This window comes from Cryphonectria parasitica (assembly GCF_011745365.1).
Source record: "Cryphonectria parasitica EP155 unplaced genomic scaffold M406scaffold_8, whole genome shotgun sequence".
Classification (NCBI taxonomy): Eukaryota; Fungi; Ascomycota; class Sordariomycetes; order Diaporthales; family Cryphonectriaceae; genus Cryphonectria; species Cryphonectria parasitica.
Window position 1 is genome coordinate 1845149 of NW_024468916.1, and position 23050 is coordinate 1868198.

Sequence of the window (23050 nt, forward strand, 5' to 3'; positions counted from 1 at the left end):
AAAAGCGCCGGGGCCGCGGCGCTGACCTTCTTTTCTCATCCCTGCACATAATCACATGCCAAATGCTGATATGGCACAAGGACGCACGTGGTATGGTCTGAAGTATCCACTACAGAAGGTTGGAAGGTTAGTATGTACCATAGTACACGCACGACACGTATAGCCTCACCGTCTACCGTCCTTGACCCACAACACGCTCTTCTCAACTACAAACTACACAATCGTGAGATTACATAGAAGAAGACGAAGAAATAAGATTCATTTTGCGTGGCTCTGTCGAGACACGTCTTGTATACCCTCAGGTCATGGAACTCCAAAGAAGATGCAGACCTTTCCCTCCCTTGTGCAGCAAATGCCCTAGACCCGCCATGTCATGTACCATTGTCTTTCCGGTCCTGCTATGTACCTGGCCTAAATTTCCCTTCCATCACGACAGCCTCCACCTCTTCGTCTTCCCTATTTACACCTACCAATCACGCGAGACCCAGACTTCCAAGATATGTTGGCAATTCCGGAAGGTAAGGTCAAAATGGGACCTCACCGTAGGGCTGTCCTATCCCCTCTCCCTGTCAGCGACAGCGAGAGAAACGAGAAAACTACGCAGCCGTAGCCAGCCGACGCCCATCAACTGAGGTCGGAGAGTAACTATTCATACCACGTATCAGCAAATCAACCATCCTCTTTGTTATGATCACAGGAGGGACGTCTGGTGGTGCAGGACATACCCATCATCGAGACATTCTACCCCTCTATTGACCTGCTTTACCCACGATACAAATCGTCGCCCCTCCAGTGCCGCTGTTCGGGAGCGTCCGTCTTTGGGGTTGGCTGCAAACACGAGCGTCTGCTCGTTGCCGCCCTTGAGTATCAGCCGCACCTGCTGAGTCCCCTGGTCGTCACTTTGGGCGGCCAACTCGATCCGCCACACCTTCGCTGGCTCTACCGTAGCTGCCACAGGTGAGCCGGCCGGCGTCTCTGCCCACCCGCGCATGAGATCTGCGTTCAGCCGTAGACAGGGACCCGTCGAGCCATCACGAGACCACAGCACACCACGGGCGGGATCACGCAAGTGAGCTAGGTGGAATCTCTCCACCTTCTCCGGGATCGGGGTCCCCAGCTGAGGCGTGGGTGTCGACACCTCTCTGGCTCTCTCGGACCGCACAGGTGTCGTCGTCTCCTTGGGCACTGCTGCTGCTGCTGCTGCTGCGGCGGCGGCGGCGTCGTCGTCGTCGTCGTCGTCGTCGTCATGAATAGTCTGACCGGGGTCCAGCGAAGACAAGCCGACGGATGACGCACGAGGGGTTTGTGACTGCTGCGGCGGCGCAACGGACGCATTGCGGCTCGCCTCCCATTTATTCGAGATGCTGGCACCGGGTATCACGATCTTGGGCGAGGTACGCTCTGAGTCCAGGCGCTGTACCGGCGTCGTGGATGAGCTCCTAGGCACCACCGTCGTGGACTGGCTCGGGGGCGACAGAATGTGCGAGAGGGACGGCGAGCCCTGGGCGGCATGACTCGGAACGTGTGGGGTGGACTGCACCGAGGGTGATCGGAACGACGACGTCAAAGTATGACCTCCATGCACCGGCGCCGAGGTGGACCGCTTCTCGGGACCGTCTCGCGCCATCTGCGCCTTGATGGCCTCGTACTGCTTGTACGGGTCCATTAAGCTGTCACTGGCCGCCGCTTCTCTTGAGCTCTGATCCGCGTTCAGGATATTTTGCAGGTCCGATGGCTTGCGAGGGGCTTCCGTGTCGCTACGGGGGATCTCATCAGATCTCGAGCGATGGTGTTCTGCATGCGGCGGGCGTGGCGAGTATGGCCGTCGTGCAGGTTGCTCAAAGCTGCTCTGGCGCGATGCCAGCGCAGGGGCCTTCGTAGCGCTCTCCGGCACCTCCGACGATGCCCTGCTGCGAGTGGCCGCCTCCCTGACAGCTGCCGCTGCCTTGGCCTGGACGCTCTTCCGCAGATGCTCTTGCTCAGACAATACTGACAAGAGATCGCGCTGGTCTCCTGCCTCCATACCGACAGGCATGGGTTCGGACTCGCCAGATCGCTTCCTGGTAACACCGGCTTGTTGGGAGAGGACGAGTTCTGACTCAATATCGGACTTTTCTGTCGCAGGCGTGTCCTTATCAGCTGCGACCTCGTCCACGCTCATCTCGCTGACAGGACCACGTCTGCTGCTTGGTCGGGATGAGGATTTGGACTTGGTCTCGAGAAGGCCAGACCTCCTACGGCCAGGGCGGACGACATGCTCCTTATCACTGTCGTCCTCCTGACCAGCAACCTCTGCTTCCTCATCAGAATTATCGGACCCCGACTCTCCGACATAGTTAGAGTCGTCAGGTTCAGGGACAGGGCCGATATCCATGGTCATAGGGTCCTCGTCGTCACTCTCGCTGCCACTGCCGAAACCGAAGAGGCCAGGCTTATCCTGGATCGGGCTCTGGTTGTCGGTATTGGCGGAGCGTAGAGATGGCCACTGAGCTGCGACATCTTCTGAGGACCTTGCTGAGGTGGGCTCGCCGGGCCCTAGTCTCTTGAAGTCTTCCCAATTCTTGCGGTGCATCATGTGCTGTGAGTACCATTCGCGAGCGGTTGACAGGCCTCTCTTGTCCACGCTCTCTGGAGGGTGATCCAGGTCAACCTCACGAAGCTTCTGCGCAGTGAGCCAACCCAGGGAATGCCTCTGGTGGCCATCGAAGAACATGACTGGATACTCGCGCTTGTCCACCTTTGGGCCGCCGTCCTCGTAAGCGGGCTGCCACCCTTTGATGAGCAGACTAATGCGATCGACCCGGTAACACTTTGGAACTTTGCTCATCAATTGTGTCTCCTGGAGCTTCTCCCTCAGGCCCACCTCCCTGAGGCTGCCGTCTGGTCTGATAGGCAGCACGACCAACATGTACCACTTCTTAGTAGGCGCCCAGAGTCCCTGGTAAAACTTGCCCTCCTGGGGTAAGGTTACCTCTCCTGCCGCTTTCATAGGCGATGCCGACTTCGATTTCTTCTTGGTAGGGCTGTCACCGCTAGAGAGAATCTCAGGCCCGTCCGTGAGTCGTCGACGCCCCTCCTTGGTGAGTAAATTCATGTTGAAGACATGATATTTGTCCTCTCTCAGCGCGCGCTCGAACTCGCGGTTGTTCAGCTCGGCCAGTTGGGCGTTGCAGCCCAAAACGCGGTGACCGCACACCTCCATGGCGAGGTCATGCCTCTTCTCCATGTTTCCGTGTTGAGGACTGTGCACGTGCTTGGCGGCGCCGTGGACCGGATTGCCGAATCCGAAATGCACCTGATGCTCGTCACACCTCACAATGTACCAGTTCCCTGACCCTATCTTCCATTCAAAGATCTTGTGCTTATACTGAGCCCTACCGTTCTGAAAGATCTCGTCAAAGGAGACCGTACGCTCGGCCCGGGTATCCAAGGTGACTGGCGAGGTTACGCCGCTTTGTGGACTCCGCTTCAATGGGGGCAGCAGTGTACCATGTATCTCCTCGACCGGCCTGTCCCTGGTCCGCGGGCGCTTTGAATATGGTCCATAAGCTTCCTCCGTTGCCGGCGACTCGACCGCCTTTCTCTTCGTCTCCAGGCGCGCAGGTGCCATATCTGCGATAATAGGGCCATGGTTTGCCGGTCGGCTTGAGGTCACATCAGGACGCTGCTGCAATTCGGTGGGTTTGCGCTCGTCGTATCTTTGCCGCGCCACTACGGGTTGCACAGAGCGGGGCTCTATGGGACCATGTTCAACCTGGCGGGGCTCGATCTGGCGCGGCTCTAGGGGACGAGGCTCGGAAGGTATTGGCTTGCGCTGTTTGGGAGTTGGTTCCAACGGCGTAGGGTATGGAGCAACATAGTCTCGACCTGGGGGATCCTGAATAATGAACTCCCTGATAGCGTCGCTCGGAATCGGTTTCGGCATTGCTTGGTGACGAAATGGTGGGGTCACCATCGCAGACGTGGTTGCCGGAGAAATCAGGTGATCACCACTGTTGGACTGCCATGATTGTGAGCTCTACTGTCACGCGTGCCGTTGGGAAGTTGGGCTTACGGGAACGCTGGGAGGTACCCGTGGTGGACCTGTGGACACGCTGGGAACAGGTTGTGGATGGCGTGTCGTAGTCGAGGTAGACATTACCAAACGCGATGCCTCGTTGTGGAATCGCCTCTCGACATCCTTCTTGTTCGTGGTATGCTCCTCGCGCAGTCGCTCCTGTTGCATGCGAAGTTTTACCTGGGCCTCAACGGTAGCATGGGCTGTCTGCGTCAGGCCAGCGTAGAGACTTTGCATCCCCTGCTGGAAATGTTGAAATAAGCGGTCCAGCTGGTCACGTATCTGGCCTTCGATCACGGCTTGCTGTTGATGATGATGCCGGTCCAATCGCTCTAGCTCGTCCTTTTGCTCCTTTCTCATAGCACTGAATCTGGCCAGATCGAACTCATCCTCTTCGGAGTCGCGACCATGGGGTCGAGGACCGGCCGATGTGGGAAGGAACTCGTTTACCGGGTGAGAGCTCATGTTTGCCATCATCTCCTGAAGGTTAGGTGATGGTTTGACTGGGTAGTTTCCCACCATGGACATGGGTGCTGGTGACTCGGCCTCCGCCCGGAAGTTTGAGAAACTAGAAGATTGAAAGTCAGCTTGAAGAACTATTGCGTGATAAGGCCAGGAAGCATGAAGAAACGGTAAAGATAAGGGGTATGCACATGTACACCATGCCCTGCTCTGCAGAGATGAGTCTTGATGGCAGTATCACATGGACACAAAAACACTCAAGAGCATATACAAAGTGTTCTTTGACCCAAGCGAGTCAAGAAAAAGGGCTTAGGTGAGTGATAGAGAGGCAAGGGTCCAGATACATGGTTGCAGGTGTGGACTCTCTGATGACTTTGGGCAGACAAACTTCAGAGCCACCTGGTGGGACATGTAGCAAAATTCAGCTGCCAAAGGGTGACATATACAGGGAGACAGAAAAGACTTCTGGCATGAGGACCCTAAAGAGACCCTACCTTCTTGGACAGTGGACAGTATGGCCAGTGGCTCTGGGTGTTTAGATGATCAAGAGATATACGGAGGTATTATGTAGTGCAGTCGAGCCGATCTCTTGTATCCCACGCCCTCAACAGGTTGTTTATTTGGTTTCCCTCCCAAACAAATGACAGGAGATTAATGATAGAGTGAAGATTAGGGACAATGACTGCACTGTAGGGAAAAGTAGAGAAGAGGGTGGTTATGAGATGTTAGGTAAGTAGTCTTTTGGTGGTGAGGGAACGAACATAAGGTAGATGAATGAGATGGTGGAATTTCGTTTTGAGAAAAAAGAAAGACTAGGTGGGTGGCTGCTGCATCATCTATTTGTCGATGCTGCAGGTGAGCATGTCCATGAGTCCATGCATGCCCTTGTCATGCCGCTCTTTCTTCTCGAGCCCACTTGGACCGGAAAGCAAGAGCGAGGTGTGACCCACTTTTTAACATCTTTCCTCAAGGTAATATCATAGTACATAAAAAAAAAGGTACATGGGTACCTATATCGTACCATATGTGCCGTACAGTATAAAGTATGCACCTAAAGCCCACTTGGACTAGGACTGCCAATCTATACGGTGCGACCGCTTGACATGGTAATGGGGACCAACATTGCTCGTACCTTTTCTTTTTGGACCTTGAACAAAGCCTTTACCCTAGAGTATCCCCAATTCTTTTCTCTCTCGTAAATATAACTTGTCACGATTGTCGAACCAACCTTGGGAGGCGATCAACTGCAGCAGCACATCGTATGTACCACAGAGTTGAGTATGGAATCGAATTGAGAACCTATGTCGCTAGACATGAGCCCGTCAGCAAGCCGATCCAACGCAGTCACAGATTCCGACCCGCTGTGCTCCTGTCCCCAAATTGGATCATCAATACTCGGCAATATTGCACTATACCAGATATTGTGGCCAGCATCTCATGGAGAGCAATAGTCTGAACGAAAACCAGACGGTATGTGGCTCTCAAGTAGATGACCCGCCCGCAGAAATCCAAAAGTGAGACATGCATCGCACTCAACTTGATGTGCTCGGACGGAGATGTTCCATATGGATAAGGTGGGGGGAGGGGAACATAAAGGTCGACTTACTCCCTAGTCTCTGAATGATAATCTCTGACGACCTTACAATCCTTGCTCGGAGATTTCCTTGCGTGTTGCAACTAGTGTAAGTGGCATCCGGCATGTCACATGCTTTGATTTTTACTTTCTTGTTGTATCGGTTAGGATCGGGAATCGAGCATCGAGAATCAAGAACCATATTAAGATTGCGTATGCCAAAGCCAGATGCGTATCGCTCTGGGTTTTATATGATCAGATCAGCTAGGAAGCAGTCTAATACACGGCAAGTAAGATTATGGGCGGGTGGTACAGCTCGCCTAAAAAAAGATTTTTCTGTACCAAAAGTAACCTTACCTAGCTATCGGATCATAAGAAAACAACCACCCCCCTGTGCCTCCAGCTCCATCGCTCGGGGCTCTGTACTATATTGTTCCCACGAACCTCCAGGCTGCAGTTTAATTATGCGATGCTCTCTTGCGGCGGCGATTTGGGGCCAAGCTGAAATACGTTCCTTCCTGGTCACACCCTTGATAATACCCTAATGTGTTGCTGCATATTGATGCTGCATTGCATTTTTTCATGCAGATGATGTGACCCCGCCTCCGCCCCTCCCTGCCTGGACCTATATGGGAGGTGACGGACGGATTTGGCGAAACCGAGGGGTGCTTCTGGAAACCCGAGTATCAGCAATAGAAAATGGTTCCCACAGGTCGGTTTTCTCCGACACTATCGCGTAATCGGTCCAACTAATCTGTCATTGTGTCAGGCATAAATGGGGCGCAACTAGACGATACAAAGTCGGGACAACGTCCTTTTTGCATAAAGGCGCGCACACGGTATGTGCTGTGTTCCCCAAAGAAAACTCCACCCTAGACCTAAAAGGTTATGTGCTAACAACAAGATCTCTTACTAACGGCAATCCTTGGGTCTTGGCTTTTCTCAAGACGTACTGTGTACCCCGTCGTCCCGCACGCTGGTTCCAAGCTACGAACGGGCAGCTGATGCAAAGGTTGTGCTGTACCATAGTCATACTACACCGCTCAGGCACTACCAGATACGAGATTGATCCACGAAACGAGGATCCTGACCCGGCAAGTCATAGTAAGCAGCTATCGGTTGCTAATGTCATCTGTATAACAGCAAGGCTTATACTATGGCAACACAGTACGTTCTACAATCCGTCTCTCTCTCTCTCTCTCTCCAGCTTTCTCTCTCTACTTGCGCATCCCAAATAAGCTACCCAATTAAGACTCCTCCTCCTCCTCCTGTAGCATCCCCCTTTCCTCCCCTGACCGCTATCTGAAACAACGACCCATTTCGCCATATTGAACATGCCAACATGCTCGATTAAGCCTCTGGGTCTGAGCCCATTTTAACCACGACTCAGCGCTCTGCTCCTACCTTTTCTATTCATGACGCTGACAGAAAGTCTAAAACTTCGTAAAACGAAGCCCGTACATGCTGTAGAATGTCGATCGGCAGTTTGTCTTCTACCGGCACAGAACCATCTCCACAGCATCTTGGGGGGGAGGTGGCCCCATCCATCGATCATCGATCTTTCCCCCTATCAAAGGCCAACAAGACCAGTATGCCTATCGCGACCAACGCTACACGCGACAGGTGACACTAAAGTGGGAGCGGCATATGCACAAATCCACTAGCAGAGATCAATCACCAAGGAAATATTAAAATCCTCACGGACCCCACTGACACACAATGGTGTCCTAATGCGGATTTCAAATTCGCTCGTCAGCGCAGGTAGCGATGTGTTAACATAACAGGGGGGAAGAGGGGCTTGGACGTCGTAATTATGCGCCGGTGGGTTCCAGTGCAGCCAACACCCGGTGCATCCGACTGTGGCTGGCTGGATTTAATTTAATGACAGGTCACGAAAATTGGCCGTGCTCTCACTGGTCTTGCATTTACCTGATTGGGGTGTTGAGGGCATCATGTAAGGTTCTTAGCATGTCAGCACTCCACCCCAACCCATCGCAGATGATACACGTATGTGTGTAACTCGGGGATTCTGGGGTTTTTTTTTTTTGATTTTGTCTTTTTGCTGCAGGGGTCTTGGTTCCAAGTGACAAATTTCCCCGGTCTTTTCTCCTCTGAGCTTGCGAGAACGGCGGCCTGAGGTTAATTCACAGCCAATCTGTTCCGAACACGACAAGCTGCATGAATAACGCCACACACCAATCTAATAGACATTGGTTTTTTTGGGGGGCCGGGGGGTAAAAACCATCTGGCTAATAGGCAAATAGACCAAACAATCTTTTGGGGTCACACTATAATAATCTACACGCTAATAGTACGAAATTTGAAGGCTCATGATTAGGAAAACCATGGTCACTAAAATGTACTATGTCATGTGCCGGTCCTATCATACACAGTGTCCTCGGCGAATTTTAATTAGTTCCTGATGGATAATCGGGAAAGCTGACACACACCATTCATTTAGCACCAACAACAAACTCTCAGTAAGCAAGATAACAATGATTTATGTCGTTGCCTGGAAGGACCATATGGATTTTCCACCCACCCTAGTAACGTAACTTAGCGGTGGGTCGTTCTCGAATCCTTTGCTGAGAAAGGGAAAAAGGCTTACCTCACCTGAGTGCCAGCATGGCAGACCAGCCGCATGAGATACGGGGTTCTTTTGTACGTCGGTACTTTAGTCCTTACACTGTTACTAAGTACGTTGCGAGTGTTGGCATATTATTTACTTCCAGTACACCTTGCCCCATACAAGGTTTTTTCTTTTTTTTTTTTTCTTTTTCGGTTTTGTTTTTAATTTAAAAAAGACACTTTTCACGACCCACCTTTCCATCTGGTACTTTTGCTCAGATACTTTTTCATTCTTCACGGACAGGGTAGGCGGAAAGCATCCGCTAACGCCTGCGACGTCGCGTGCTTCTCCCAAAATGGGGCCATGTCCGATTAATATACATGGATGGCGTGTAATCGAACCCGTTCCTAGCCTTCGCTGTCTCACAGTGATCTATCATGGTTTTCAGCCATCATGTAGCATGTAACATCGCAGATAATACCCAAATTAGTCGTCACGAAGAATGCCGTGCACACAAAAATCTTAAGAGGTGGGGAGGGGACAATACTGCAACCAGGTTCCCCATATGCGTCAAAAGCTGTGCGCTGGAGCTTAAAGTACATAATACTTCATAGTCTGCCAAGGCGCATGCGTACTAAAGTAAGTCAGTACTTTACCGTCATACCAACGGCGACCCTACCATATGAGCGTCCAGTCCGACCAAGCGAGATCAGCCATCTACTACGCATTGGTTACACATGCCGGCGCTGACTCGCCTTCCTAATTAATAACGTAGACTGTCTCACCCTCACTCTCGCATGCTGTATTACAGCTAAAAATTGTCCCTTTTGGCTTCCTTCAGCCCGGCCGACGTAAGCCACACATCACACGTGCTGCTATTCCGCATAATCTTGCCCAACTCGAGACCGAGGTTAGAGTCGTCATTTGATGCCCTCTTGCGAAGTGTGAGACAAGATGCTGGGCTGGGTCGACAGACGTTGCGTTCGACATAGTGTGCCTCTCGTAGCAAAATGTGTGCTTGGCCAGAGATTCATTCTCTGCAGTGTTCCAGTACTATTTAGAAAAGAAACCTGGCATTGTAAATATTCATGATGTAGAGTATCTCCGCCTCTTGATGTTGAAGATGTTTGTATGTCAGCCAGGCTTATCGCTGTGTTCCATCCGCAGTACTGTGGCTGGTTCCTCCCTCGCTTCTCATCCCGAGGAAGCAGCCCCCAACTCCTCCCTTCTTTAGTCTTCACCTTGATTACTAGTGAGGTTGTCTAATATTCTAGGAAGCTGAGATGGCAACTGTCAAGAAGCGGGGCCGCGTCGGTATCTCGTAACGATGATTCCAGGAAAATGACCTGCGTCTGACATCGGGACTAGAATACGAGGCTACCGAGATCGGTTCATCCGCAGATTGTGATCGCCAAACCTTTTGAGGTCCGATCGTTTTGGCCTACAACACCTGAAGACGGTACCATATAATCGGCACAGGTTGTCCATCATCATGATGAGAATCATATTGGAAGGTTGCTTGACACCCGAGCCTTTTCGCAGCTGTGTCTCACAGGATCTCGGAGGGTCCTCGTCTTGTTCTATTGAGAGGCCTGTTCCGAAATTCCGCAACTTGCAGTCCCGTAGTATGTACATGTTCAATTGCCTAGAATTACGGTAGCTAGTTCACAATCCGTGTGCCTTATCTGGACCCCAAATAATGAAACCTTGGCTGTAAAGCGATCGGCTCCAAGATTAGCTATGTAACTCTTCTGTGTATGTTGGCCAGTGTGAGCGCCCGCGGAGAATGGCACAAAGGCGACAATTCTAGCAGCTAGAGCTGATAGGCTATAGTGTTATAGCTGAATAAAAACATGTCTGGGATTCCAGGCTATCATTGTAACCCAAACTCTGCAGTCCTAGCTCTCAGCTCGACACATGTGGGGGCCGAGTCAATCTTTGTCCTTGATGGGGGCTAAGTTCAAGACATGCAAGAACGGAGAGAATCCCTGATGCATACTTGGATCTGTGACGAGGCTGCCAGGGGTACTCGATACGAAACAATACGCGCTTCCGTTCGAGCTTCAACTATCCTGAAGGAGGACTAAGAATTCGCCCCTGGCGTGCGACCAACTAACTACCCCTATATGTCCTGCTAACTATGCTCAAAAATTTGCAGCATAATTATTTGGATATGCTCGGGACCTCTGCGAGATCTCGGGCGTTAGAATGCATTTCACCAATAAGGAACAAAAAGGCCAGTTTTGTATGGCCAGTTCTTCAATCAGAGAAACCATATTTCCCCCTCCTTTGTGCCGTATATACTTATTCCATTTTCACATTAATACGCAAAGCAAGTCCGCCTATGGGACGATAGCGAGTGGCTCAGTGCCCGTAAATAGGTTTTGAAGGACCCGGCCTCTCACATGTGGACTTCAACCTGGTGAGAAAAGAACTCATGCATAGGTCTCTTGATTGAATTCTATGATGACCGAATCACATTTCTAGCATTTGAACAACATGTGTTTATGATTTCCCACCCGAATTCTGCCTCACGAAAGCAGACAAAAGCCTCGTTGCTGTGGACTAGGGATGGATAAACTCGACCGCTATGTAAGTGAGCAGAGCTGGACAACCAAAACATGTAAGATTTAGAAAGTATGGAAAGTATTGCGAATCACCTTTTCCTTTGTTTTAGGATGCTCCAACTTTGCCTCAATCAGCACCAAATTATCACTCACCTTTATGAAGCAGTCAGAGTCCAGCACAGTACCTAAAGTGTCTCGGGGAAAAAAGAGAAACAAAGAAAAGAAAAGAAAATATGCTCAGCACCGTACCTCGGTCATGCCAGATATTCCAGCTAGCTATGTCCTGTGTTTACCAACAACAAGCCTGTCTCATCGATGATTCATGAGCGTCTTGTTCGGAGCTGTGCTCGTCTAGTCTTCATCGAGTTATACGTCGTGGAAGACTCGATAAAGTCAGCACTCAGAGACAGCTCGGCTACTCTCCCCGACAAAGCTTGCCATGGATTGATTACCGGTTACGATCTGAGCAAAAAAAAAAATAAAAAAGGTGTGGCAGCGCCAGCGGACCATCCCATGGCGTTGTTCGATATAGTCGTTCTTTCTTTTTAAGCTGCGCCCTGTGGCATGAGATGTAAAGTGTCTGGCACTGATTTACGCTATCAAGTATAAAATGGCACTCGTCATTATGTTTGAGTACCGGGGATCGCTTGATATTGAGCTAGCCGCACGAGCTGCTGAGCAAATGATCAACTTGAGGGCTGTAGACCAAGCTCTATTAGTTGAGGAGAAGACATGCACTTTCTGTACCAGCTCATGATATCCCAGACCGAACTCCCACGGTGAAATATACTTTCTTCGAATGCTAGATTATGGTATGGCCACTACCTAAGGCATATGTAAGAGCTTTCAGGGTTACGCTACCGACGATTTGAATTAAAGATGCTTACTTGGTACGCTCATCACAAGCAATGTGTCGCTAGAGCTCCGAAGGGGAGTTCTTGGCTACTTGCGCGTGGGCAGGTTGGTGACGGGACTGACTAACTTGGACTTTCAAGTAGACTATCTGCTTTTCAGAGATCGGGCCAGCTGTTATGTTTGAGAATTGACATGTGTGTGAGGGCAAAAAGATTGCATTTCTGAGCGCTGAAGAAGAAAGAGAAAAGAAGAGAAAAACGCCACGAGGCCAGCTATCCGAGGCTATCAACAGGTCTGGCTGTTGGCTGGCTGGAGGGGCCGTGCACGGCCCTGGGCCAGTGACTCACTGGCCCTCGCACAACATGTCTTTGGGCTAGCCTTGTTATTTATCAGCCAAGTATCTTCTCTTTTCTTTTATGTTCCATAGGCACTTGAAATAGGCAGTTTTGGAAGCAAAGTCCATGTTGTGTCATTTCCTGCCTGTGGCGAAAGTGAAACGATTCATAGTCTTAGCTGTGTTCACAATCACAAAGTCTCCCAATTTGCAATGGTATCTCTGACAAGCTAGGCCAATCTATGGAACCTGCATGTGTGTCTTGGAAAGACTCTAGGCTTCTGCTTCCAGCTTCTGCTTCCAGAATGTGAATGCTCGTACTGGTCTGCCTCCCCCAAAGACCCCAAGTCTGTGTGCTGTGTGGTACTTTCTCTCCAAGGCTGTCCATTCCTATGCTGAAAGAACATGTTGGGTATATAACGCCGTTCTGAAAATGCGAATATGCTGATGGCTGTATGCAGTCTGTCTGTCCGTCCGTCTCTTTCTCTTGTCATGATTATAAATGAGAAATGCTCAAAAGGAAAAGGAAAAGAAAACAAAAGGCTTTAGTGATATGCAAAATGATGCTCCTTGGAAATGCTGAAAAGTCGTTTACCCTTTTCACTTGCCACCCTTCAGTTTCGCCCACCAGCTGTGCTTCGCACCGCGGGCCCGAAACCCCTTCAGCTGCTCACCCACGGGGCTGGGTGGCACCGAGTCCTCCGGGCATTCGATCTCGAGGTCCAGGCGGTACCGTCGTACGCTGCCGCCGTCGTCATCGAAGCCGACTCGGCGATTAGCTTTGGGCACGAAACACTCCGGAACCATGTTGCGCATGACCCACCCGCGCACACCTCTGCTGGCAGCGTCGATGGCGGCATACTCGAGACGGCGGGTGCGGTCTGATGTCCAGTAATGGGTCGTCTGCGGAGGGACGTGAAGGGATAGGGGGGAGGTAGGCGGGTCGGCATGGTGGTAGGGGTCATGCTCCGATGACGACTCTGGGCGCTCGTCGTTGCAGTTGGCATTGGCGGTGTTGACTTTCAGAATAACGGGGGCGAGGTCTATACTTGGGCGGGCTGATGATGATGATGACGGCTCCTGGCTGTCTAGGTGTTCTGGCGATGGGAATTGGAAATATGAATGCTTGCGATTGAGATTCTGTTGTTGCTGCTGGCTGAGCGATGTCGGGCGAGACAAGGTCAGGCTGGACCGGCCCGGCACGTATGAGAGCGGGCCGCCTGCGCCGGAGCGTTTGAGGGCCGGCCGTCTTTGGCTCCGGTCCATTCTCGGCGGTGAGGGTGAGGTCTGCTTGGCGCTGCGCCGTCGTCTTTTGGCCGAATGTGAGCTGTGTGGTGGAGGAGGGGTACTAGACTCATAACCAGAGTCCTGGCGGACCATCTGGAACGACGCAGGGCGACTGTCGGGACCCTCTCGCTGGGACGGCCTTGTCCTTCTGAAGAGAAGCTCCATTGAGCAGGGCATTACTGGGCTTTTTGCGGTTGAGGAAGCTTTGGTTTCCGGCGGGTGATTTGGATCGTACAACTCAATGTCCTGGAAGGAGTGGTATGTTGTCGTCGAGTAAAAGCTTGCTCTCGAGTGAGACCGAGGTTCTGGTGATGCGGCCATTGTTGTTGGTGGAGAGCGCAGGTGAGCGCCGTGACATGGGAAGTGGTTGGCTTGATGTTCCTGCTTGATTTCGATAGAGGCTCCCTCACATATCCTGCTGAACAACTCGCAACTCTCGACAAAAGAAATTCGGTATCCCCGTGGGAGGGCAGACAGGGAGGAAGATTTCGTCGCTCTATTATGGCTCTGGCCTCATGCGGCCACACAGGTCTCTGTGGAGCTCGCCAGCCGCCTCGCTTGCTGCAATCGTCAACCTCTACCCCTGAATGCTGAAGCTGCTGAACTCTTGCCCCGGGGAAATAGGAAGGTTTCTTCACGTTGTGGGGGAGTTGCGGTCAATCACTTTGTGTTGAGCAGGAGTGAGAACTCAGGGGCTGCAAAAAAGGATTGAAGAGATCGTGAAAGTGATTTTGTCATTGTCCCCCTCTCGACTGTGCGGGTCGTCCGGTCTTCACCGGGGGAGGGGGGAAGAGAGTCTTGAGTTGTCGTATCTCGCGTCGAGATGCCAAGACCACTCTGCGACTGCAGCGTCTCTAAGTAATATTTATCTGCCCAGGCCATCGGTCGCGTGTTTATCCCTCGGGTGTTCAAGGGCTCACGAGATTGGCCGAGGGGGAGGCGAAGACGGAGGACAGCAGCGCTTCTATTGGCGCTTGAGTCTTGAACCTGCTGCGCATGTGCTACTGGAACCTGCAGTAGGCGCACGCCAAGTTGCATGCGTACTGGGGGGGGCTGAATGCAGGCCGGGATTTCTGGTGTGGAGGGGTGGGTGGTTTAGGTATGAGCACACCTGCCGCTGCCGCCCCCCCTGACCAAGAGTCTCCGTGACCGCTGTTCTTCCATGGCTGAACGAGACATGTTCAGGTCCAGCATAGCCGAAGGCAAACACATTACTTGTGCACAGAGTCGCAGCCGACAGTAACACGCAGGATTGGACTTCGGCTTCGAGATTCGTAAACGGCAGTTCCGCAACTCTGAGAATGATCAGGTGTCCAGGCAATAGACTGGAAAGGATCCATCCCGACAGCTTTGGGCGTTCAGCGGTCAACAAGAGACGTTCGAATCACACGAAAGACGCTCTTTGATGAAGACTACAGTAACCGAGAAAGGGCAGAGTATCCGGAGCCCCTCCCGCGGGTCCCAAGATCCGCCCCACGCCACGATCCACCGGGCGCTAAAACCGGGCGGGAGCGGTCAGGAAAAGATCCAGAAACCATTGAAATGGAAGCCAAAAAGAAGAAAGAGAAGGGGAAAAAGGGCGCACTCCTCAGAGTGAAAACATTGATGGGTTTTGCGAAGAGTGAGGGGCAATGCTGGTTTGAGTAGACTGGGCTGATGGGAGAGACGATGCCGGGCTCCAAGGAGCAAGAAGGAAGAAATGCCGGACGGAGTACAAGTAGTGTGCAACAGCTGATCTAAGTTTGTGAAGGTGCGTGTCGAATCTGTCGTCACGTGGTGGATCAATACTGGGATCAACCAGGTTGCTCTCAGAGAGAAAAAGTGAAGGCTCGACGCACCATTCTTGCTGACTCATTTTCGAGTGTATGAGGTATGGCGCTGTGCTGACTGAGCAAAAAAAAACTGTGCCTCGACGTTGGCGCCACATGTGGCTGAGCCGTAGCCCCACAATCGGGCGCAGGAATTTCGAAACCCACCCTTTCAATTGTGCAGGATTTTGCCCTTCGCCATCGTCAACTTGCCAGACTTCGACCTGCCACCTCGCACGCTTCGACATCCACAACCTCCCTCAACCATCTCGAAGCAGCATATCAAAATGGCCGCTACTAAGGGTGCGCCTCGCTCCGGCCTCATTGTCGTAAGTCTCCCCTCGAGCCTTGTTGCGGACGTAAAATGGCAATCGAGCAAAACTCTGTTTTTTGTGTTGTGGATCATCACCAAATCGCTTCCTCTGCCCAGCGGAGTAAGAGTACGATGCTGACAATCTCAATATAGGGCATCAACCATGGACACGTAAGAACTCCTCCAACTCCTCTCACGCTCGATGATAGATGAAGTCGACAAGCGCATGCGATCGATATCGATACCGACCCCGATGTCAACACGAACACCGGCTGACCCTGCCTTAGAAAACCACCCCCCGCGTCGCCAGCAAGCGCGTGAGCCGCATGAAGGGTCGCTCTAGCAAGCGCACTGACTTCGTGCGCTCGCTCATCAAGGAGGTTGCCGGTCTGGCTCCCTACGAGAAGCGCATCGTCGAGTTGATCCGCAACGGAAAGGACAAGCGCAGCCGAAAGCTCGCTAAGAAGAGAGTATGTTCTATAACAACAAATGGTCTCAGGATTGTGTATTGCAGGAGGGGCTAACCATTTTTCTAGCTGGGAACTTTCGGCCGTTCCAAGGCCAAGGTGGAGGAGCTGCAGCGGATGATCGCCGAGTCTCGTCGTGCTCACTAAATCGTGTCGACGAGTGCTGCCCTCTGATGGGTATTACGCATGGCCCAGGCGTTTGGCGCAGTATACCCGATGGGTGGATCAAGATGCTGGCTACGACCTACATGTGGACGGCGATGAAGCAGGCAGAACGCATCCAGGCCTTCCTACGTGTGGAGTGAGCGGTACCAGAAGACTCGGGTCGCAGGGTTGCGAACACACAAAAAACGAGGATGGCGAGAGGAATTGACTTGATGAGCCCGGGTAGATGTCCAAACAACAATTCTTTCTTCTGAAGTGTTGTCCGTCTTTGTCTTGATGCATGCAAGCCATTCACACATTCTGAATCTCGTGCTCGTTTAATGTGTCAGGATACCGACCAGGTGATGGCGGCGACGACTTTGGCCCTTAACTGTAGACGCTGCTGCCGAGCATTTGCATGCCCCTAGTCTTGAATACGGGCGGCTTCTGTCAGGCGTCTGCGTCCCTTGAGGCATATTTTGATGTGGTGGCTGCAGGCAAATCATCACTCCAAGTTCATGTGATCGCATTTTGAAAGCTTGCCCATCGCTGCTTGTCTTCCCCTCATCTCTGCAGACATGTACCGACAGTACTTGTGACACCTCCGCTTCTTCCCACCTGAGCGTCGATACCAATGTGCACACAGAAGAGGTCTTCATATATTGTCTTTAAAACGCAGACTCGGATCAGGCTAATTACTCGATTTTTTGCAAGATCATCCCACCTTCTTCTCGAACAGAAATCCTCGGCTACTCTCTTCCGGTTACCAGTTACTCTTACCGTGGGAAATGGGACGCTTCTGTCCATTTAGGATTGGCTCAGCAACGGACAGACTCATGGACTCCAATTTGGGACAATGATGCCCAGCACTTGAGAAAAGTGCTGATGGGTCTATCCGACAACATACGCTCCATGTCTCGAAAGCCGGACCTCGTAGCATCAAGGTTCGCTGCGGCCTTCACGAGATATGAAATGTGGGAAAATAGACGTTGATACGCCTCGCCCTGTGACTTTTCTGTTAAGACCACACAGCCACCAACAAGCCTAAAGTAAGCACTTTCAAGCTTTTTTTGTGCCTTCCACAATAGTCTCCGCATCATCATCATTCTTTCTATGCTCGAAGTACTCTCTGATCCTCCTCATGCGATTACGGAGGATAGAGATACAGAGGTTATCGCCAGGACGAAAACAATCGGGACAAAACAAGTGGCTTATATTACGCGAGACTATGGGACGTGGCTCCTCGAATTGGCCTGCTTCCTGGGCTTCTTGACGCCTCATTTGTTGTGGATGAATATGAGGAGCTGCAGATAAACCAATAATATCGTACTATAACAGCCTGTCAAGACACAATGAAGGCTACCTCTGATCTTACATGTGATCATGTCGACTTTGCACCATCAAGGCTGGTGGCTTGGGACTCGCTGGACATTTACCACAGCCCCCCTTGAAGGCGGAGGGAAGGGGGACTTCGGGAAACATTTCTGTTCCAGCCAGATGCATCACTCATCTCGATGAGACGTAGATCATCGCGCACCATCACATGAACGCCCTTCAGAAGAACCACCTCGGCTCCTCGTCTCTTCGTCTCCTGCACCTCACAGCCATAGAGGGCATAATTACCACGTTGCAATAATATAACATAGTATCATTGTGCTCAATGTCGATCTCCTCATCGGTGAAACTCTTGATTCACTGGGGTCAGCTGTCCTGTCCTTTCACATGTGTGCCAGCCGAGCTTACTTGGTCGGGTGTGTTACATCGCTGCGGCGAGGCGCTGGGAGGCTGACACCATCCGGTACCAATCGTCGCCTAACGCGCCTCAACCCATGAAATAGACTGCACTGCACTCATCTCTGCTCCGGCCAGCGCTTGTGGTTGCAACCACCATCATTGAGGACTGGTGCATCGCAACAGTGCTCACAAGCCTTGAGCCTGGCCGGTTGGTGTCTCTGATCGGCGAGTGTAAATTTCTCGTGGGCCATTTTGACTTACCTGCTGACTCCTTGAGTATGTATCCATGCAAGCGAGTGCCCATCTACATGCCCTCTTGCGTAGCCAAATTTGACCTCACAACTGAGCCCCGTTCGCCTGCCGGAAACACCACCGTAAAGTAGACTACACCGGATCCCCTCTAAGATTTATGGCCGAGTCCTAGTGCTTTTGTCAAGCCAAATATAATGGGCTGGTGTACCGTCAGGGACGGCACTGGCCTCTGTGCCAAGGTGCTCGACATCAACTGCCTCTGTGGGAGCAACGGCATTGCTGGATGGACAGGATCAGGATAGAGATTCAAAGGTGGGAGATCATCTCCTTGCTGTTGATGGGTAGCTTGTCAGCGGTGTTTCTACAGACTCTACGGTGATTGATTCTTACCATAGATCGGATCTTATGGGCATCGTCCTGGAATCAAAGGCGACGGCTATGGGAGCTTTGCGATTAAAGGAGCCAGGCCAGGTTCCGTGATGCCTGGACCTTTGATGAGATACCTGCGCGTCATACGAGACTTGTTATTTGGGAGCTGCAAAAGTACACCTCTTATGTAGATCGTTGATGACCAATTAATGAACAGCCCTGGGGGAAATAGACTAGAATTGCACCGTAAAGTATCTTTTTGTGGCAGCAGTCGATATAGCAGCAATATCGTGAAATCGTTGGTACATGACAAACTGAAACAGGACCAATCCGCGCCCGTGGGTCGTGTATGGGCGTGTCGCTGCGTGGAATGTGGTGAAGTTCAAAAGGCAACCGGAATGAAAAACACCAGAAAGACTCGAGAATCATACACGTGTATGGCCAGGGCATTCATCTGAAGAGCATAAGACTTCAAGCCGGACTTATTGCCCTGGTTTTAGAGCACGCCTGACCCTCCTAATTCACAAGCTGATCTCGGGTCTACTTGAGCATTCGTTACGCAAGTTGGCTTGAGAAGTTTATCTTGACGATCATGCCGTGGCTCTCCACTCCCAAGATCTCACCAGATGGATCTCCTCGAAGCAAGCCAACTTCCAAATTCAGTGGGAAGTTAACGCCGCCAGCGGCTCAGTCCGATCTGTCTCCTTCGATAACCTATATCCCGGCCTTGATCGATGGAGCGTGCGGGACAACGTCTAATACACAACGCTCTGTGGCCCAGCAGCTGCAGAGCAACATTTCTCATACCGTACACCTGCTGCCAACGCTGATAAGAGAGGCTGTCTTTATCAGAATTAACATATTTGAGACGATCCAGCATGTAGCGCTCGCGCTGTTCGAGATTTACATGCTCATCTTTGTGATTCCGCTCTTGTTGTGTCTGCCTGGCGCCTTGTTCATAGTCTGGATCGGATGCTGCAGCGCTTTGATCATGGGAATAACATGGCACTTGAATCGCAGTGGTGCTAGCGGCGAAGTCCTCCGCTCACCGTCACCAGCAGCAGCTGGATGGATGATTGGGCAGGATATCGATGATGAGCGTTGGTTCTTTGTTGCGGGGATGGGCACAAGGTAAGTAAGACTGATCCGCTCACATACTAGAATATTTGTAGTAATATCCCGCACCGTGAAGCTCGAGGTCTCTCGCCAAAGAAACGCTCCCTACCTTGGCCAGGCTATTCAACAGGACAATCACGGCAGTACACGCACCTGGATATGGGCTTCCGTTTGATCTGGTTCTCGCGCTTCTTCAGCAATCTCTCAACATCATGATCCCTTTTGCTTCTTCTCGTACCTTATATACACAGGTCCGGACCGCGCTGTTGGACAAGCATAATAGACGAACTGTCATTATGGCTCACAATATTGGCGCTATGACAACATCCCATGTCCTTCGGCAACTTTACACCGATGTGCCAACTGAAAAGCTGTCAAAGCTAGAGATATACACCTTTGGCGCGGCTGCCACCGACTTCCCCATGCCCTTGGGTGATCGTCCTGTTGAGACAAAAAAGACCGGCGGTCAGGTCCACGCGCCAGAGCTTGTAGCAATGAATTCCGGTCCGCACATTGAACATTTTGCCTTTACTAAAGACCCTTTTGCGCAGATTGGGGTTCTGCGGAGCGTCAGAGAGAATCTACAAGGCCGCTTCTGTGGATCTGTGTTCGTGTTGGATTGCGCTGGCACAGCGCATCACGGGGTCGGCGCTCTGAGAGGGGACACGAAACCAAAACGTACTGGAAGGCTTACCGCTGCATCTATCAAGGCGAAAATCTCGTCTCGCTCGGTTATGTCGCTGAACGACTACATGTCTTGCTTGTTCCCCGACCAGTCTCAACTCAGCCCTTCTGTCAAGGCATGTGGCACGCAGAACCGCAGCATCCTTGATAATTTCATGCATATCGACCGAGATCTTGCAGAGAAGCGTGAGTTTGCCGCCTTAGCCAAGGACTCGGCCTTACAGAGCACCAGGGGCGAGAAGAAGAGGCTGAGCTGGACAGGGCTCGGCGCCACCGCGAATGATTCGAAAGGGAACATCTCCGGGTTGGTCGGGTTGGAAATGGCGAGGAAGGGCTGCAAGGACTGCAATGGCCACCGAGGCAGGGAAGTCAGTTGGCTGGTGAGATATGTGTGCATTCCAAGTCATTGCAATACGGAGCACAAAGCCGCCGGGACGAGGTTGACTTGAAATGAGTGAAGTGAAATATGATTAGAGGTTTTTCTCACGGGGTGGAACGGCTTGGAAATCCATCACTGTAAGAGTAGAAGGCTGTTCTGCACCGGGTCACGAGAAACTTATACAATATGGGCTATAGAGGGAAGTCGGTAAGGACCGGTTTTGGGCCCAGAGAAGTTGTTTAATATTTAATATGTACAGAGTAATTACCAAACCACTTATTTTTGTTGCTGAACACACCCGTATCAACATAGGAACTGATACAAGGTGCCTGAGTATAAGCATCAGGAGCTAATTCATCCCCTCTGCCCTATCTCAAATGATAGCCGTGTCGTGTTGCACTTAGAGAAGCCCAGACAGAAGGCTGGAGACAGTGCCGAGAACGGAGTTGACAAGACCCTCAACCTCCGCAAGCAGTCCACCGACAACGAGGTCCAGAGACTTGATCAGGCTTCCGAGAACGACCAGGAGAGGCTGCAGGATGGTTTGGAGGTCGTCCACTGCGAGTGATACAATTAGTCGGCAGTCATTGTGAGTGGTTGGGTAGAAAGGATGTCTTACCGAGGCCAACCTTGGCAACGACAGACTTGACAGTGTACACAATCTCAGAAACGAGACCCAGAACAGTGCTCACGAGCTCAGTTCCATCGATGTCCCAGAAAGCGCTAGTGGCGGCGGCCTTAGTGGCGGCGTGAAGGGTGTCGGTGATTCCCTCCAGGTCGGGAGACAGCGCCTTGATGGCAGCGGTCTGCTCAACGGCGGTGGGGTTCTCAGCAATGGAGACGACGGTGGAGTCTGCATTGCGTCAGTATTATTTTGCTTTCTGAACAACTCAGGGATTACTGCTTTCAGACATACTGATAGAGGAAGTGTAAGTCTTGATGGTCTCCGTCAGAGTGCTGATGGTAACCGTCGTGTCGCGCTCGACCAGGGCACCGGCACCAACGCGACCGGTGCTGGCGGCGAAAGCGCCGGCGGCCAGGGAGAAGAGGGAGAAGAATGAAGCCTTCATTTTGAATAATTTAAGAATCGAAGTGGATGGCACGAATGAGTGACTGAAGTGGGATTGTTGAACGAGTGCGAGAAATCGTTGCGAAATGCAAGGTGAATTAAGTAGTTGGAATGAGTGTGATGTCGAAAGGTAAAACTTCTCAACCAGCGGCTGCGAGACGGTACATATTTATAATTACTCCAATGCGCAGCAAGTCCTTTTCATGACCTCATTGAGGCCAATGTTGAGTGTATCCAGCATGGCAACTCCGTCACTATGGGGGCTTGGGCCCAAAAGGTCTGTGATGCTGCTAAACCAATCTCCCGTAGCATCTGATAGGCAGGGACTTGGCACATCCTCCCGCTTTTTTGACCACGGTGATGCCGAATGAGTGTACAGTAACAAGTCTTAGGAAAGGGTGTCTCTAAGCGCTGTGACCAAGGGGTCATGACTTGAGCTGATCGCTGTAGAGATTGTGCACGTTTTGGTGGGTCGCGTAACTCACGAGGAAGATCCCAATGAAAAGCATCAAGATGTTCAATGATGTTCAACTCTGACACCCAATTCAATCAACACATTATGCATGGCAAAAACCCCTCATCAAACGTTATTCTCTCAGACGGCACATCTCAACGATGCTCGCGCGGTGATTCCGATGAATATCCATTCCTACAGCTGCAGGTGCAGAGACAAGACAGGACAACCTTGGCCTTTGGGTACTTCAGCACAAAACATGGATTCACCTTATGGTATTGCAAGCGTCAGAGAAGACGTCACAAATTTGGTTTATCATCATAACATGATACGTACATTCGGCTATACCATTGCCTAGAATACGCAAGGTTTTATGTCAATGTCCTCTGTGACATCAATCTCGATTGGTATTATACTATGGAGGTTGAAAAGAAGGTACGTAGGACTTATGTATCGGGTAAAATATTGCAATTTGGCTGCCAAGTATTTCTCGAGGTCTCCATACAGGCAAGGTCTCACTTGACAGTCATCCCCCTTCCCCTCTTATTAATCTTTCC

The 23050-nt window shown here is 51.4% G+C and overlaps 5 protein-coding genes across 5 annotated transcripts; 2 read left to right on the forward strand and 3 right to left on the reverse strand.

The window, feature by feature from the left end:
* Positions 1 to 596: 596 nt before the first annotated feature.
* M406DRAFT_333721 (uncharacterized protein) lies at positions 597 to 4585 on the reverse strand (the record flags this gene model as incomplete). Its single annotated transcript, XM_040920865.1, has 3 exons — positions 597 to 645; positions 726 to 4000; positions 4055 to 4585. The coding sequence occupies 3 exons, from the start codon at positions 4583 to 4585 to the stop codon at positions 597 to 599; spliced, it is 3855 nt and encodes a 1284-aa protein (XP_040772638.1).
* Positions 4586 to 12561: 7976 nt separating this feature from the next.
* M406DRAFT_99877 (uncharacterized protein) lies at positions 12562 to 14025 on the reverse strand (the record flags this gene model as incomplete). The annotated part of the gene is made up of 4 exons (XM_040926478.1): positions 12562 to 13048; positions 13092 to 13397; positions 13467 to 13833; positions 13885 to 14025. The coding sequence occupies 4 exons, from the start codon at positions 14023 to 14025 to the stop codon at positions 13032 to 13034; spliced, it is 831 nt and encodes a 276-aa protein (XP_040772639.1). The 3' UTR covers positions 12562 to 13031.
* Positions 14026 to 15799: 1774 nt separating this feature from the next.
* M406DRAFT_347958 (ribosomal protein L36e) lies at positions 15800 to 16748 on the forward strand (the record flags this gene model as incomplete). The annotated part of the gene is made up of 4 exons (XM_040922348.1): positions 15800 to 15841; positions 15979 to 15996; positions 16113 to 16295; positions 16362 to 16748. The coding sequence occupies 4 exons, from the start codon at positions 15800 to 15802 to the stop codon at positions 16437 to 16439; spliced, it is 321 nt and encodes a 106-aa protein (XP_040772640.1). The 3' UTR covers positions 16440 to 16748.
* A 3269-nt stretch (positions 16749 to 20017) lies between these two features.
* On the forward strand, positions 20018 to 21040 carry M406DRAFT_266790 (uncharacterized protein; the record flags this gene model as incomplete). Its single annotated transcript, XM_040917825.1, has 1 exon — positions 20018 to 21040. A coding segment is annotated over one exon (1023 nt), but the record flags the coding sequence as incomplete, so codon positions are not given.
* A 330-nt stretch (positions 21041 to 21370) lies between these two features.
* M406DRAFT_266478 (uncharacterized protein) lies at positions 21371 to 21830 on the reverse strand (the record flags this gene model as incomplete). Its single annotated transcript, XM_040917806.1, has 2 exons — positions 21371 to 21528; positions 21590 to 21830. Coding segments are annotated over 2 exons (399 nt in total), but the record flags the coding sequence as incomplete, so codon positions are not given.
* Between the last annotated feature and the right edge of the window lie 1220 nt (positions 21831 to 23050).